Here is a 15,785-nt window from a genome sequence, read left to right as displayed (position 1 = left end):
TGGAAGGAAGAGGAACCGGTCCAATCAACCCACATGTGCCTTACTCAGCCGTAGCTGCTTCAGCAGTCACTGCCTTGCAGCAGCACCACAGCTCTTTCAATAGTGCTGGTGAAAGGGATGGGGGGTGAGCAATCTCACAAAACAGGTGCAAGATGGGCAGAAGCAATCCAAGTTTTTCCCATCTGATTCTGCACTCCTCTCCATCAAAGCAGGCTGACCGTGCCCTGGAAAAAGCCAGCAGGAGGTTCATTCTCTCGAGCAAATGCAGTTGGTTGATACGTTGTGCTAATGATGATTTGGGTATGAGTCCATAAGAAAAAAATTAAACTTATTGACATCTTTTACTTCACTTCAAATGCCAGCTACCAGACCACACAGCTGACACTGACAACTTTCAGTTATTACTGACTGAGGAGCGAGGGTTGGAGGAAGCGATCAAGAGGCAAAGACCTCTGTATCTTTAATCAGCTATCCAGCTTTCCCCTCAAGCAGTGGATTTTAAACTGAAAAAGAGTTACAAATAGGGCTGGTGAAGAATTCAGTTCTATTCCTTGGTCCAAAATATATTACCATCTCTATCTGCCCATAGAATATCAGAATACTTTAGGCTGGCAGGGGTATCAGGAGGTCATCTGGTCCATCTCCCTGCTTAAAGAAAGTCCAGCTAGAGGAGGCTGCTCATTCAGTTTTTGAAACCGTCAAGAATGGAGAGTCAAGAACCCCTCTGGGCCAACGGTTTCAATGATGACACCTTTCTCATGGTGACAGCTTTCTTCTTTACATCAAGAAGTCCATTCTCTGCCTGCTTCCCCCACTAAAGGATCTGAAATTAAGGCAAGTATCTCAAAAGTGTTCTGAATTCTTCATACAAAGTACTTTCAGATTGGAGGACATTTCACCCACTGACACAAAAGGGTTTTCTCAGCTTAATTTCACAACTTTTCATAAAATAGAAGTCAAATAGTTACAATCCTATGTATACACTATACACATATAAAACTTTAAAAGCCTCCACATGGAGCCCTTCAGGAGCGCCGCGTAGTGCATATGTACACAAATCAGTTACGCAGAGGTTGAGTACATCCCAGGATCCTTTCCCATCAAAGTCCAGGCATGATGTAGGCAATGTTGTCTAGTGTGTTTGACTGGGAAAAGAAATTCAGTATTTTTTTAGTGTCAGGCAATAACTCCAAATCCTTAAAAATTACACAGATGAGGGTAATAAGTGTATTCACTTGTCTAACAAGTTATCTATGATGGGACAACCAAATCTGCCTATTGATCACTAGGCTTATTTTTGCATTTTTGGAAATGTAGGTTAACTAAACATAAAGGTAGCCTCAGTATTTTTAAGCACCTGGAAACACTGAAAATGCTCGAGGCTTTCCCCAAGTGACTTCCTCCTTATGGACTCCATACTCTTATCTCTGCAAGCCACAGTGACCATATCACATCAACCATAGAAAAACCAGTGATGAAGGATTTGAGCAAGGTGATCAAAGTTGTAGCATATAGAAAAAAATTACTCGACTTGACACTCATAAATTCTCTATGAAATTCTGTACTGTAAAAGTAAAGAGAAAAAGCCTTAAATGCACCCCAAAAAGGGTGTCAGATGGGAAAAAAAAGTGCTCTTCAGTTTTTTTTTGCAAAACATAACACAGTTCTCAGAGTAAGAATCTTTCCATGCACCTCAGAAAAAAAGTTCCCAGCTCTATGTTTCTTCAAGTGCAGTATTTCAGTAAGCTCAAGCCTGTGGCTGTTTAGCCGAAGGCCTTAGAACACCACGTTTTAATTGGAGGAGCTAGATCTGTACCAGTTGTGATTCTAGAAGTTAACGATGCCACCTACTGCCTCAAAGATAAACTGCATTCTACACGCAACACAACTGCTGAATTTGATCCGTTTTTGTTATGAATCTGACAGTAAAAATCAGAATTATTTATTTATTATCAACTCCTGAACACCAGTTTTCAGAATTGAAGGGTAGGTGCTTTAATTCACCTAAAGCTCCACTGCTCCTTATAACAATAAGTTGATCACGTTTCCAATAGACCCACCATTAGTCATGTGGTGTCATTGCACTTGGCAAGCAAGAAGGAAAAAAGCATATGATTTTTCCATGGCTTAGGATGGGAACATCCCACTGATTCAGCTTTTGTGCAGAGAGCCAGTTTGTGGGAGCTTACAGCCTAAGCTGTCAACTTTGTTCCTGTTGTTAACAGTCTGTTCTCAGAATGAATCAATGTTTAGGCTGCCCTATTATGACATGCCAATTCATAACCCAGTTTTGTTGTTCTCTCTGCCAGATTTGTTTTTAGTCTCTCAACTTTTGCAGACTGTATATTTTTGATCTTTGCTTCTATCCTTCGCTGCTTTATTCATGTCTCCTGTTGGGGATATGACTCCCGATTCCTTTATGCTGCTGCCATCTGAATCTGTCACATCAAGCTACACAGATGCCACAAGCTGTTCCTAAATCAGGGCTCAATACTAAGTGTAATTTAAAGTGGAAAAGAACTTGTAGCTATGCAGTTCCTTAAAACAGGGACTATTTTTCTTTCCTCAGAGAAGGTTTCAGCCACATGTAAAAGACCCTACACATCACATGGGGAATACTGAGATCACAAACTATTTTTTATGCTTTTAAAGGAAAAATAGCTTGTGTGATACAGAGCAGCTAGAAGGGGGGGTTATGTTTACAGAAAATCAAAACTTTGAAAAATACTGGTATATGTACTGGCACTTTTATTTGATTCACATGGATTGACTCATCACTAAACAGAACCTACCCACACTGCAATTAAGACTACAAATATTAGGTCAGTTGCCAGTGGTAGATAAAAAGTTACACAGTATCATACAATGGCAACATATAACCACAGGGAACTCACCAAAACGTGCCTCGGGCAGCCATTCAGCTCAGGCAGTTGTGTGGTCAGACATGCCAACGGGCCCAAAGCACAGATGATTGAATCTAGAAGTACTGACAAACTTCCTGAAACAGCCACCATTCCCTGGTAGTAAAGAAAAAAAATTGGATGGGGATGAGTAGTGGAACTGATGGTTTTCTCAACTGTATCAATCGTCATGCAGATACAGTATCTTCAGCTCCTCTAGTCCACTTCCATTATTTACACAGTAACAAAACTGTGCCTTGTGCTTCACAGGGAGACTGCTGGGTCAAAAAATTTAAGAATTCAGTAGGCAACATACTGATGCAAGAAAAAGGTAGGGAACAAAAGAAAAGGTCAGAAGGCTGTGAGTTGCATAAAACACTGAATTCCCCAAATTTTTGTAATGAACTCTGCCATTTCAGACCATCTATTTTGTTAACTACATGAGTCCTAATAACAAAAATTTTTGATTTATGAAGTTTAAAGAAATGCTATGTCTGTAACAAATGCTTTAGTCATTGATATACTTTCAGGAAGGGGAATTTTGTGCCTTTCTGTACTCTGGTTGTTCCTCTGAAAATTACCTCAGTCGTCCCAAAAACAAAATGCTTGTTTTATCAGCAGTGAAATAAATGTTCTTGCAAGCACAGTGCGATGAGATGATCATGCTACCCATAAAATTCAGTGGTATCATTTGAGACAAATATGTGTTCTGCTTAGAGTCTGGGCTGAGTTCTGAAAGTGCATGTGTGTGTGTGCATTCATAGAATCACTATCATTTAACAGAAGGAAACCATTAAAATATGACATCTTCTATGTTACTAGGTAAGTTGAAACAATAGTAGCCCCTGTCCAAAGCACTGGCAATATGATACTGCCAGAAAACTACCATAAGTAGCAATGGATCAAAAAAACATGGCACACCACCTCCAGTTTCTCTTCCTAAATGAAAATCATTGGTTAAACTTCTAAATTAAATAAAATAATCATCTCCCACAATCCAGTGTGTAGATCACAGGACATCACGGTGACACTGCTGGTTACAGACTCACCTCTGTTTCCTGCAGTCTGTGTCCAATGAGGCTCAGGGATTCACCCAGCAGCTGTAAGTGTGCAGCTACATCAATAGGATCTGTCTCAGGGGCTTTGGCTGGTGAGGAAGGCACCACCACGGTGCTTGTGGGGGATTTCTTATGAGGGGAAATCACTCCTGTTGGAGAAGCTGGAAACATGCAAATTAAAATTCCATATTCATTTCTTTCACTGTTTTACTTACAAGCCTATTTACTTAGTAAAGTTCAAATCTCAAAGGCATGAGATGCTTAAAGAGTTCTGTGGACCCAATCCTGTGGTCTTTGGAGTCAAAGCTTTTTTTTTCATATGCACAAAGCATCTACCTCAGCTGAATACAATTGGGGAGATTTGGTATCAGTGATGCCAAACCAAGAACAATCAATTTTCCTCTAGCAGCAAAATTAATCCCACTACAACTTCCTTTCTGCCTTTTCTTAATTTACATTTCAATCCCTATAGTGCTAAAAACAACACCGTTCTATGAATTAGACAAGGAAATCCGTCTAATTCATCATTCTCGCTCTCACAAAAAAATTGATTTGAGTAGTATGGTGATTTAAATGTTAAACTTTGTGAGAAAGCTGATAGGGATGTGAAGCAGGTAAGGACATTTGCTCCTTATTCCACTGGCAACACTATCTTCCCTGACCAAGAAAAACAATGAGGGCAAATAAAGTGCAACAATTACCTTTCATTTTTGGTGCACCATCTGAAGATGATGCCTTTCTCTTCACAGTAGTGGCCTCTGCTTTATTCTGCTTGTGTTGGAGATACTGAGCTTTCTGTTTCCAGATCTGTAGTTATTGTGGCAAGAAAAGAGAGATTCATAATATTAGGTAATTCTGCTACCTGATGCCAGGACCTGGAGGCAGAATGATGTTACGTAGCTAACGGGTGAAGCAATACCATGAGAAGGAAATGAAGGCTTTTATGTTTGCAAGGGCAAGGTTTCCATACTTTCCATCTTTATATACTTTGGGGACATAGGTAGCATATTTCAAGGTATGGTGGCAATGCTGCCAGCACATTCTGATCTAAGCACCTAGTTTACAGAAATAATTTTACAAAAACATCTCACACACACACCCACCAGTTTGTCCTTCTCAGGTAGCTGCTTCCACACTTCTGCCAGTTTTTTACTTAGCTCTCCAAAATCTGGCAGAAAGAGAGAAGAAAAATGTTTAAAACAAATTAAATTGTAAAATGAAGGAGAGAACATAGGAAACTTACAGGCCCATCCATATGCATTTAGGAAGCAAGCCACTGCACAACTGGAACTCTCCACACTGTCCTGAAAATGAGTGCCAGTGTGCATTCCCATTACTGTTTAAAATAAAAAAAAAAAGCTGATACCAGGAATATGAAGTGACAGTGTATTTGCAGGACAAGAAAGAAAGAGCTAGCAATTTCTTTATCCAGACTCACAGCTTGGTTAAAATGTAATTATAATACAATCACAAAATCTTTTAGGAAGACATTTTTTACAGACATTTGGAATGGTCTGCCCAGGGAGGTGGTGGAGTCACCATCTCTGGAGGTTTTAAGATAAGACTGGATGTGGCACTTAGTGCCATGGTCTAGTAACTATGGTAGTGATGGATCAAGGGTTGGACTTGATGATCTCTGAGGTCTTTTCCAACCTGGCTGATTCTATGATTCTATGAAAATCCACTCCTGTCCCCTTTTCCACCTCTTACTCTAAGTTGTGAGATTCTTTGCATTCTGTCAAAAGTAAGGGGTTGGTCTGAAACAGAGATGATATGTTCTCCTAATTAATCCGACTGGTGTATAAACAAGAGAAGAGAAGGCTCAATTATTTTCTTACCTATTCCAGGGTGCTCAGACACAATAGTTGTACGATACTCCTTACAAAACACTTGATAGGCAGACATGTTTTTCTTCTTTGGCTAGTCAGAAGAAGAAAGGAAACAAAGATTTTTAATCCTGATGAGACCTTCTCCAATTTAATAAGAATTTGGCATTTATTGAAGACCTAAAGAAAAGTATGGCACTTAAATCAGGAACTTTAAAAAGCAGTGTTTTACATGTTCTGGCTGAATTTAGTGTTTATGAAAGCACAGGAATCAGCCAGAACCAGTGTTAGTACACGGCTTATCTTACAAAGTTCACCAGCAACCTGTTATTCTAATTTCAGGATCAACATACCACTCTGTTAATGTAGCTCAGTTTTTAAACCTAAAATAAAAACCACTATCTGTTATACTATTCACAGTACCTATTATAGATCTGTCAAAACCATTCGGTCCTCATGATAATATTTTGTTCCATTTCTTGCATCCTTAGAAAGTATTTCAAGTTGGCAGGAAAACAGACCGTGTAAGTACATTGACAGCAGAGGTTTTGCAGTTGCCAAGCTATGATCAAGGAAAACTTCCCAAACAGAATAGGATAATGGCTGAACAGATTTGGGCTCTGTCTGCCCATTTCCTCATACAAAGCAACATTTCTCTATCTGAGCATGCAAGAAACTGCTTTTGCCCATTTATAAACTTACACAGCTAGTTACATAATTTGCAAACTTGTTTGTATGCTAGTTACCATTTCTGCTACTCATTTCTTTACACAGTAACCATGGAAAACTGAATTTATAAGTACAGGACAAAACTGGGAACATGGTAGTCTATAAGAATTATAATTTCAATACAGGAGTAAATGGGTAAATATCTTCACTTTTCATGTACAGGAACTGTGATGATGGACTAGATCACTAGTCCAAAAGTCTGCCTGGCAATAGCCTGAACCAGTCATGTTAGAAAATGATGCAGCTGTGCTTGATACCTGACCTGTACAAAGCAAATTTAAGTATAACCTTTCCAAAGAACCTCTGTTGGCTAAAGACTACCTGTGCCACAAACCCAAACCAACATATGTTCCTTTTGCTACAAACAGAAATCACAGTGGCTGACAGTTTTCCAAACATGCTTCAGTGAAACCATTGATAGTGGTATTAGTTATCCTTCTGTTTCAGTTTAACATGCCTTTGTAATGGAATGCTTAATCCACCATTACCCACCACCCAATTTCTCTTTTCCCTCCAATTTTTCCTTACTTTTTCTCTTTCTCTTTCCTTTTCTCTTTCCTTGTCTTTTTCTCTTTCTTTTTCCTTTTCTCTTTCCTTTTCCTTCTCTCTTTCCTTTTCTTTTTCTCTTTCCTTTTCTTTTTCTCTTTCTTTTTCTTTTTCTCTTTCTTTTTCTCTTTCTCTTTCCTTTTCTTTTTCCTTTTCCTTGTCTCTTTCCTTTTCTTTGTCTCTCTCCTTTTCCTTTTCTCTTTCCTTTTCCTTGTCTCTTTCCTTTTCTTTGTCTCTTTCCTTCTCCTTTTCCCATTTTTCAGCTTTGTCTTTCTCCTTGTCTTCCTTTTTCCTCCTTTTCTCACCTTGACCATCTGAATGAAAAACAGCAGGAGGTGGAGGAACAACATAGGGGGTACTGGGAGGTGGTGGTGACACCCTTACTTCTGCTACCGCCACAGGAGAATGCCCAGAACTCTTTTTAGACTTAGAGTGCTTCTTCTCTCTGTGTTTCTCCTTGTCCTTTTTTTTCTTACTTTTTTTTGATTTCTTCTTCTTCTTGATTTCCCGGTAGGAGTCATCTATCACTAGCTCTCCAGCCTCCAACTCTCCACCAGAAGAAGAACCAGATTCTGGTGGTGCTTCCATACCTGGAATCTCATACTCGCTTCCGTGGCCCTCTGAATGAAGGGAGGTGTCAGCACCAAAACTCTCAGAAGGCGGATGTGAGTCAGAAGGTGGTTTGTGCTTCTTTCGGGATGACTTCAGGAAGCTCTGCAGTTCATGACCCAGGAGAAATGAGCCTTGCTCATCTCGAGCTGATTTCTTTGAAGATTTCTTTGCAGCTGCTGGTGTTGAAGAGTAGGATAAAGCATCATCATCTGCTGCACTACTTTTCTCTTTTGGTGAGAGGATGAGCTTCATCTTCAAGCCATCAGGTTCACGAAGAGTAAGTGTCTCTGTGTTCACATAGAGAGGTTTCATTTTTTTAGATTTGTGGGAGCTGCCATCGTCCACTGAGTGTTCCCCACTGCTCCCACTCAGCTTTTTCTTGGTGTGCTCCTTTCTGCTTTCAGAATGGCCAGAGGAAGAATGAGATGATTTTTCAGAAGTCCTCTTTGAAGACTTTGAGCTTGTGGCCAAAGGTGAGGTGATAGCCTTGAGTAAATCCATGGTTGGATCAGCTGAGGATGGGCTAGAAGCTGCTTTTTTCTTCTTCTTTGATGGTAGATCCAGAGGTGAAACACCTGAAAAAGATGAAGAGAAATGTACATCAAGATGACTCCCTTAAAGACAGCAAAGAAGGGAAGTGGGGATCCTGCAAGACTTACAATTTACAGCTAACAGATTTACAGCCTGGCTTAAACAGAACATGTCTCAAGACTGTAGCCAGCTCAGCATGGTCTTACTGATACAATTCAGAGGCTGTAACACCCGAGCTGGTGTTAAAAAAATTTAAGGCAGGAAGACAGTAGGAAAGTTCCGGAAGTTTTGTCAAACTCTATTCTATTGTGAAGTAACTTATTTTGATAGAAATATATCTTACTGAGCCTGAAATTACAACCTGAGTGCAAGGTTTTCGTGCCATTTTTAGCTAATGTGAGACCAGTTAACTGAAAATATGAGCTTTTTCATTCTCTAGACAGATTTTGATGAAATTTCAACTTGGCTTTCTCCTTCTATTGTGCCAAAAATAAAATTCTAAACATGTTAAGCTTTTATGAGGTGAATTGTCATTTTCTGGCCAACTTACTATGAGAATAACTGAGCAGAGAAGCATTTATTTTTCAATCTCATACATTTTATTTTTATAAATACAGAGAAAGTAATACTACCTGCAAGTATAATTATAGTTTGTAATGCAGTAGGATAAAAAGAAATGCAAATGCCAAATAGGAAGGCAAGGGTTAGAAAGCTACAGCTTGTCAATGAAAAGGGGGTGGAAGATCTCTACCCCCAACAATGGCAACTTGTTAAACTAGACTCTGAAAATATAATTCCCTAATCTTCTGCTGTCTGGTGCTGATCAGCGTCAGGTTTCTGAATACTTGTTCTAGACAGGTTGACTCCCCATGAAATGCTAACCACAAAGCATCCTCTCCTCAAAGTCATGATCTGTTAGCCCCTTCCCTGCCTGATTACTATTTTACCTCTGTAGCAGAACTCATCAGAGGAGTGCTTTTTCTTCTTTTTGTGAGGTTCTGTCCCCGGAAAAAACTCACTGTCCTGGAATAATAAGAAGAAAGTTGCTGACAAAAAAGAAGGAAATAATACGAGATTTGCACGGACTATTAACATAGATAATAATTCGTAGCAGATATCAAGAGTTATCTGTACTACTGTAACATCAAGGAACCCTAGGTATGAGCCAGGATCATCATTCTGGGTGCTGAAAGGAAACATGCTCTGTCCCCAAGAGCACACAGTGTAGGTTTAAAGTAAGACAAAACTCAAGTTATGAGGAGGTGGGAGAATACAAAAAATGGTATTAGTCAGGATTGGTTTCAGCACATCAGCCAGCAAATCAGCATCAAGCTTTCTGTAAGCATTGCAGCACAACAGGGCTTCAAGCAAATTGAAAGACAGATCTCTAGAGGGAGGTCCCCCCAAAGTGAGAGGAGCAATGCACAAGAAAACTTGAAAAAGCACATTTGAAAATGTTGAGAAATGGGCAGTGAAAGCTAGCTCTTGGAGATTAGCTGGTGAGTTGATAAAAGACAAACATCTACCTCTTAATAAAGCTAAGAAATAACTAAGCATGCATACACTGTCAAGCCATGAAAATGAAGGTGAGCAGTTCATGTTTAATATGCTGAATAAGATAAAAAAACTGACAGGAGGTATGAAGAGATGACAACTAGAATAGAACAAAAATATGTCCTTAATATGTCATGTCCCCTAATTATTATTTGTGTCTTGACCAATTTATGATCCGAAAGTGAAGCTCCTCTGCAGAATTCATCTGCATGGTGAAAGAATTTTAAATTAGAACTGGTTTTCCGGATTAAAAAAAAAATCACAAGGTAGTCAACTTTGAACTAACAGCAGAACTTTTAGCTCAAAGAGGAATGTTTTGCAGAAACTTAAGTTGCCACTATGTGATTTCAAAAGTTAAGGCCCCAAAGAGGTGAACAGGGCAAGTTTATATCTCTCAAGGGCTATTGTTTCAGGCTGTCTGCAGAATCAGGAAAACAACAGTACATCAGTTAACATTATACCCATCCCTTCTTGGCTACTAATACAACCATAAATTCCAAATTATTTTTATGTGCGTAAGAAGTTATTCATGGAATCTCATGACTTGCAAGGTTCCATATCAAGACTAGGACAACATCCTACTACCAGAAAAATCAGAATCAGTTGTAACTGGGATTGACCCCCTCCTTTTCCCCAGGAAAGTTACTGAACAATACAGGACATGATTAGCTGCTCTTGCTGCCTTCTACATGCATTTCTAAATTTAAAAAAATAAAAAGAACAAGAAACCCATTCCATCACTAGCTTTACACACATCCTTACACCTTCAACTTTTCCTCTGAGGATTTCCTACCTGAGTTGCTACCTCGTCTTCCTCTTGCAGCAGATCCTTGTAAGAGCGCTTCTTCTCTCGCTGTATCCTGCTGGTTGCCAGCCCGTCATCAGCACCTCGGTGACTCTCTAGGAACTCTATCGTTTACGTGAAATGGGAAAAAAGGAAGAAAGGAAATACTCCATTAAGGAATGAGAGACATGTGGACCACGCACAAAATAAGCAAACAGCAGATGTTGGCACTGAGTGATCAGTAAAACTCAACAAGCACAGGGGCCTAAAAGGGGCCTGTACTGTCTGACCACAGAGATGGGGCTCGGTGCTCTAACACCCTAACACAATCACTCCAGATTTAATTTGTAACCCTAGTATATTCCTTCCTAAAGACAAGTGGACCTAGAAATGTTACCATGACTAAACTTATCATTACTGCTGGTCCCCAGTTCCATTGACCTGGCAGGGAGAAGAAAGGCTGCAGTGGCAGAGTTTCCAATCAGAGTGTCTGCACAAGAAAATACCACCCATTTTTCTCAAGTTCTAATCCCAGTACTTCACACCTGAAAGTCAAGGGCTTGGGATCCTCCAGTAACTTGGCCAGGTTAAATTTAAGAGCTCCACAGCACACTACCTTCCGTTCCCACTCTGACTGCATGGCCTGGCAAGGCTGCAGAGGGAGGGTACCCTATTTTTTTTTTTGCAAATCTCTCTGAGATTATGAAGCAGTCATACCTTCTTTCTTCTTGGCGCCATCATAAGCCATGGTGGTCCGGCAGGAGCCTGTGAATGAGTTGCCACGTCTGGGCTCCTTCCCCCGTTCCCATCTATAGGAAAAGGTCTGAGAAACAGAGAATGAACATAACTCTCCCATAAAGAAGAATCACTATGTAAATTGGGAAACTTTCTCTGAACAAAGTGAAGATTCTCCGGAAGACAGTGTGAAAGGAGTCTACCTCTTGATGGGTTTTTGTTTATTATTCAGGCTTGACAGATTTTTTTTTTAAAGTAAAATGGATGTTGTATTATTTTCAAGATAGAAAAAGACCACCTCTTCCTTATAAAATATCCAAATTACTGAAGTAATTTCTTTACAAAAATAGAAGAGGGTGAGAAGGCAACTGAATTTGATTTTCGTGACACACAAAACTGTACCCAAACTGTGTCAAAGCCATTTTTTGTCAGGAGCCACTGTAGCAAAGATTAGGATGTTTAAAAAGAGATTTCAAACCCTTGACTATCAGATAAAGTGAGGGAAAAGAAGGGATCAGGCAGAAATCATTATATTACAAAAACCAATAATTTAAAATCATTTTAACTAAAGGATCACACGTTTTGTAGCAAAGGTGTGCATCCTTTTGATGTGTTTCCCAATGCTACCACTGCAGCCATTCTCAATGCCAGCCTGGGAGAGGGGATGGAAGAGAGCACTCCTTTTCACTAGGCCTTCTCCAGCACCCTAACCTCTGCCAGCCCACAGGTTTCAGGCTTCCTCTAACTGAGTCACCCTGTTCCACAGTTATTGGCATATAAAATGACGCCACCATTATGGAATAGCCACACTCTGGATTTCTCAGAGCAAGCAACTTTTGTTCTTCAGTCAGTGACCAGCTTAGCAAGAAAAGATCAACTTTCTGCTCGTAGGTGATTAAACCAATCACACCCAACTGACTCTGTGTGTTTGTATGTATGTGCACACGTGTAAACACTCAACGACAAAGAGCATGCAGCTTGTTCATTCCAGCTGTCACGGTAACTGTGCCACACTGAAGTTACACTGGAATGCTCGGGGAGCAGGGAATTTGTGCTTGTACATCCCTGTACACACCCCAATTCTACAGACAAGTGGTTGATGTACAATGTACAACATATCCATTTCTAGAGTGGTTACTCAAGTGATATAATAAAATCACAACTGAATCAAGCATGAGGGTACACAGGAAATGTTTCTGCTTAAATTCATAGGCATACACATTATTTCTTCAGCTTTTGGGAAACTATCCATCACAAAATGTCAAGTCAGTATTCCAACCCCTATCCATTGCTGGTAGCAAGCACAGCAATTCTGCCAACACACAAGAGCACTGCACGTGTATATGCACTAGAGCACTACACTTTGCAATAAAAAAAGGCATCTTGCTACTTGTGGGCTCAAGATCTTGAACCAGATGTTGTCAAAATCTCGTGATGTTCATCTGTCAGACTTCTGTGGGAAGGCACACAACATTAAAGCGTTATGCTCAAGAGGGAAAGGGCCTAACACAGATACTGCTCAGCAAAACAAAGCTGGAGACAGTCATTCATGAATGGATGACCTGGAGAAACTGGGATTTCTTTGCAGCTACATGCACACCTTTTACTCTATTTTCAATCTTACCTGCTTAGCAGGTACAAAGGTTGGTAGATACTGCTCAGAGGGGCTCACAACCCAGACCTCCCACCCAGCAAACACAAAACGTACCCTTAACTAGTTTCATCCTATGAATCCTAATTAGGTTCCCCTGCTTCGAATTCCTCGGTGTCAGCAATGACCGCACAGGCTCGGTGGAGAAACTCTCCCTTCACGTCTCCCGTTCCTTAACGCACACGCCCGGGGTATCGAGACCCAGCCTTGCTGTCCTGCATCCTCGAGGCCCCGCACTTCGCTCCTGCCGCAGACAGACCGCGGAAAGCGGCTGCCTCGCCTCATTTCCCGCCGGCGTTCCCAGCTCCCAGCGGGGGCCGAGGGACAACCGGCACGGGCCCCTCCGCGGGCACCGGCCCGGCCGCGCATGCGCCCCAGCACCCCCCGGGCCGGTCCCCGCCGCCGCCTCCGTTCAAAGCGGGCTCGGCTGCCCCGCGCCCCCTCACCCGAGCTCGCTCCAGCCTCGCGCCAGCCCGCGGCTCCGCTCGCTCTGCAGCAGGCCCGGGCGTGCCCCGGCCGCGGGGCGGCCTCACCGGCGACACGGCCCGGCGGCGCCGAGCCGCGGGCGCAGGGTGGGCACAGTCTGCGGCCGCCTCACTCGGCCCCACCGCTTCCCGCCGCGCCGCCACCCGCCGCCGCCATCTTGGACTGGGAGACAAGGGGCCGCAGCCAGGGCCGATCGGCCGAGCGCCGAGCGCCTCCAACGCGGCGCCCGCGGGGTGTGGGAGAGGGCGGGGCGTGGCTTTGCCGAGCGCATCGATGGCCGGGTGGGAGTCGCACGTCCCCTGGGAGCCTGGGACACACGGGCGGGACACGCGCGGGGCACCTCAGCACAGTCCCGGCTCTCACCCCGACCAACGCCTCTGGAGCCCACACCCACCTTCCCCCTCGCTTTGGCGCAACCTCCTCCTCGCGTGTGTGCGTCCCGGCACAGCTTCCCCATTCTCATCGTCCCTGTCTGTAGGAGACCGACCTGGCTGGGCTTGCAGCCTGGCTTAGTTGTTGGCTGCTCGTGCCTGCAGCGGTGGGTCAATGGGAAAGGGTGAAATCCTGTTATTAAACGCTTACTGAGCCAGCGCTTCCATGAGATTAGTCACGCACGCACATGAACGGGCACATCTCCCGCAAGGCCATCTGATTGCCCGAGGAGCTGAGTGGATGCACGGCACAGGTGGAGAGTCAGGACCAGCCGGGGCAGAGAGAAGCACGTCTGAACAGTACACTCGGGGCTGCTGCCGTGAAGGCATCACACAACCCGCACATCCATTCTGATCAACTGTACAAAGGTAGCAGGCGAGAGAAAGGCAAATTACCCTCAGCATCTTCTAAAGGGCTCGTTAATTACTGCAAAGGATTCAAGACAGAGGTAAAAAAGCTCGAGAAACAGCCAAGTCAGCAAAGACAAGCCTTTTTCCCACTAGGATAGCCTTTATCTACTCTGACCTCTCGGGAGGTTCAACTTACCTCATCATCTCCACTGATGCAGGAGTTTTTTTTATTTAGATGCTGGCAGATAGTCACGTGATTCTTTGTCAGATGCTGCTCACAGTCACACGCTGTCTGCAGACTACAATTCCCAGCCATGCCTGAGGTTAAACTTGACCCATCACAGACAAGCAGTTCCCCAGCCCTTACAGATCTGCCTTCTGGTCCTGCTGATGCTTCTGTGTCCTGACAAGTACATAATGATGACAGTAATTATTTGCAGTCCAGTAGGGCCTAGAGGAATTTGAAGAGAACAGAGGTCAGTGCCTGTTATGCTGTGTAAAAGTGTAGTTTGATCCAAAGTGGGAGGTACAGCCTGTATACACAGATCAACGTCTGCAAGTGCAGCAGCTGTAACACATCAGAGTAAAAACCACCAGCCCTTAGGCTGAGCACAAAGCCTGGGCAGATGTTCTCACACATGTACACACGTGTGCCTGCTGCTGGTAAAGCTCACTAAAATCACTCCTTGTCCTCCAACCCATAACCCAGGGAGGAATCACCCAGGTGGACAAAGTCCTTCTGCAAATTTATGACCAGGATCTTACCCGAGTTGATCCTGACATGACCCGCTCCTTGTCTGATTGTTGATGATAATTGTTTCTAGGGATCCCAGTGATGGATTCATACCCCATTTGACAATGCACAACACAACAAAAACACAGTTCCTGTGTTTTTACAGTCCAGCTTTCTCACTTGTATTACACATGGTACAAAAACATCTACAGATGTAACAGAAACATCAGTTAACTCCTGGGAGCACTTGGCCTGTGGGTCAGGTGGAGGCAGAATGGGAGCAAGTTAGAAGAAGCTGGTAGCATGGTTGGGAGAGGCCAGGTGCAGCCAAAAGGAACAGGGATTCAGATTGCTTTGAAAATGGAAAGCTTAAATTAGCCTGGTATTTGATGATAGCAAGCATTTGGTAATGATAGCTAGTAAAATGTAAGGATGGTATGTTTAATATTCTGCGCCCTAGAATGAGAAGGCATTTGAGCTCCCCTGCAGTTTAATGTTTTTAGTGCTGGATGGTTCACAGGTATTAGATTGTGTCAGTGACTGTATGTGGAGGAGAGAGAATGAATTTGCAGGTGAATTTGCAAAAATGAGCATATAGCAGGATACTTGCACAATAAAGCCACTGAAGCACCAATCATTCAGACTTCCCCTGGTGAGATCTTTCAATGCTCCTTTCCTCCCCCAGAACAATCATAATAGTAATAATAATAATAATCATTGTAATAGTGACAACAATAACATGTAGTCCCTCCTACTGCACTTTTCATCAGTGAAGAAATGCTCAGAAAAATTAGTTGCAATCATATCCATTCTCCAGAGCTGATAAAGGGAACCAACCAGCACAAACCATTGGCATTT

General features: G+C 42.6%; 1 protein-coding gene across 5 annotated transcripts; it reads right to left on the bottom strand.

Annotated features, from left to right (window-relative positions):
* Positions 1-459: 459 nt before the first annotated feature.
* Positions 460-13,538, bottom strand: HMGXB4 (HMG-box containing 4). Of its 5 annotated transcripts, XM_027661468.1 has the most exons (12): positions 12,984-13,286; positions 11,258-11,363; positions 10,550-10,665; positions 9,150-9,225; positions 7,246-8,246; positions 7,042-7,059; positions 5,797-5,878; positions 5,062-5,126; positions 4,660-4,765; positions 3,950-4,119; positions 2,895-3,017; positions 460-1,145 (listed from the first exon to the last, which is right to left on the bottom strand). In XM_027661468.1, the coding sequence occupies exons 2-12, from the start codon at positions 11,286-11,288 to the stop codon at positions 1,101-1,103; spliced, it is 1,833 nt and encodes a 610-aa protein (XP_027517269.1). In that variant the 5' UTR covers positions 11,289-11,363; positions 12,984-13,286; the 3' UTR covers positions 460-1,100. The 5 variants fall into 5 exon arrangements, with proteins under 5 accessions (XP_027517269.1, XP_027517262.1, XP_027517272.1 ...); XM_027661461.1 differs by lacking the exon at positions 12,984-13,286 and adding an exon at positions 13,373-13,538 and having other exon boundaries at positions 7,042-8,246; XM_027661471.1 differs by lacking the exon at positions 11,258-11,363.
* Between the last annotated feature and the right edge of the window lie 2,247 nt (positions 13,539-15,785).

The sequence above is a fragment of the Corapipo altera genome, unplaced genomic scaffold, assembly GCF_003945725.1.
Source record: "Corapipo altera isolate COAL_440 unplaced genomic scaffold, ASM394572v1 1, whole genome shotgun sequence".
Lineage (NCBI taxonomy): Eukaryota > Metazoa > Chordata > Aves > Passeriformes > Pipridae > Corapipo > Corapipo altera.
The sequence above is the reverse complement of the archived record's forward strand: the minus strand, read 5'-3'. Positions and strand labels throughout refer to the sequence as shown.

Bases quoted from the DNA above. Each gene is read 5' to 3' on its own strand.
- HMGXB4 (XM_027661445.1), bottom strand. From the start codon at position 11,396: ATGGGAGAGTTATGTTCATTCTCTGTTTCTCAGACCTTTTCCTATAGA. The intron at 10,666-11,257 runs GTATGACTGCTT...CGTAAACGATAG, and splicing joins TGGCGCCAAGAAGAAAGAAG to AGTTCCTAGAGAGTCACCGA. The intron at 3,018-3,949 runs GTGAGTCTGTAA...CTTTACTACCAG, and splicing joins ACAGACTGCAGGAAACAGAG to GGAATGGTGGCTGTTTCAGG.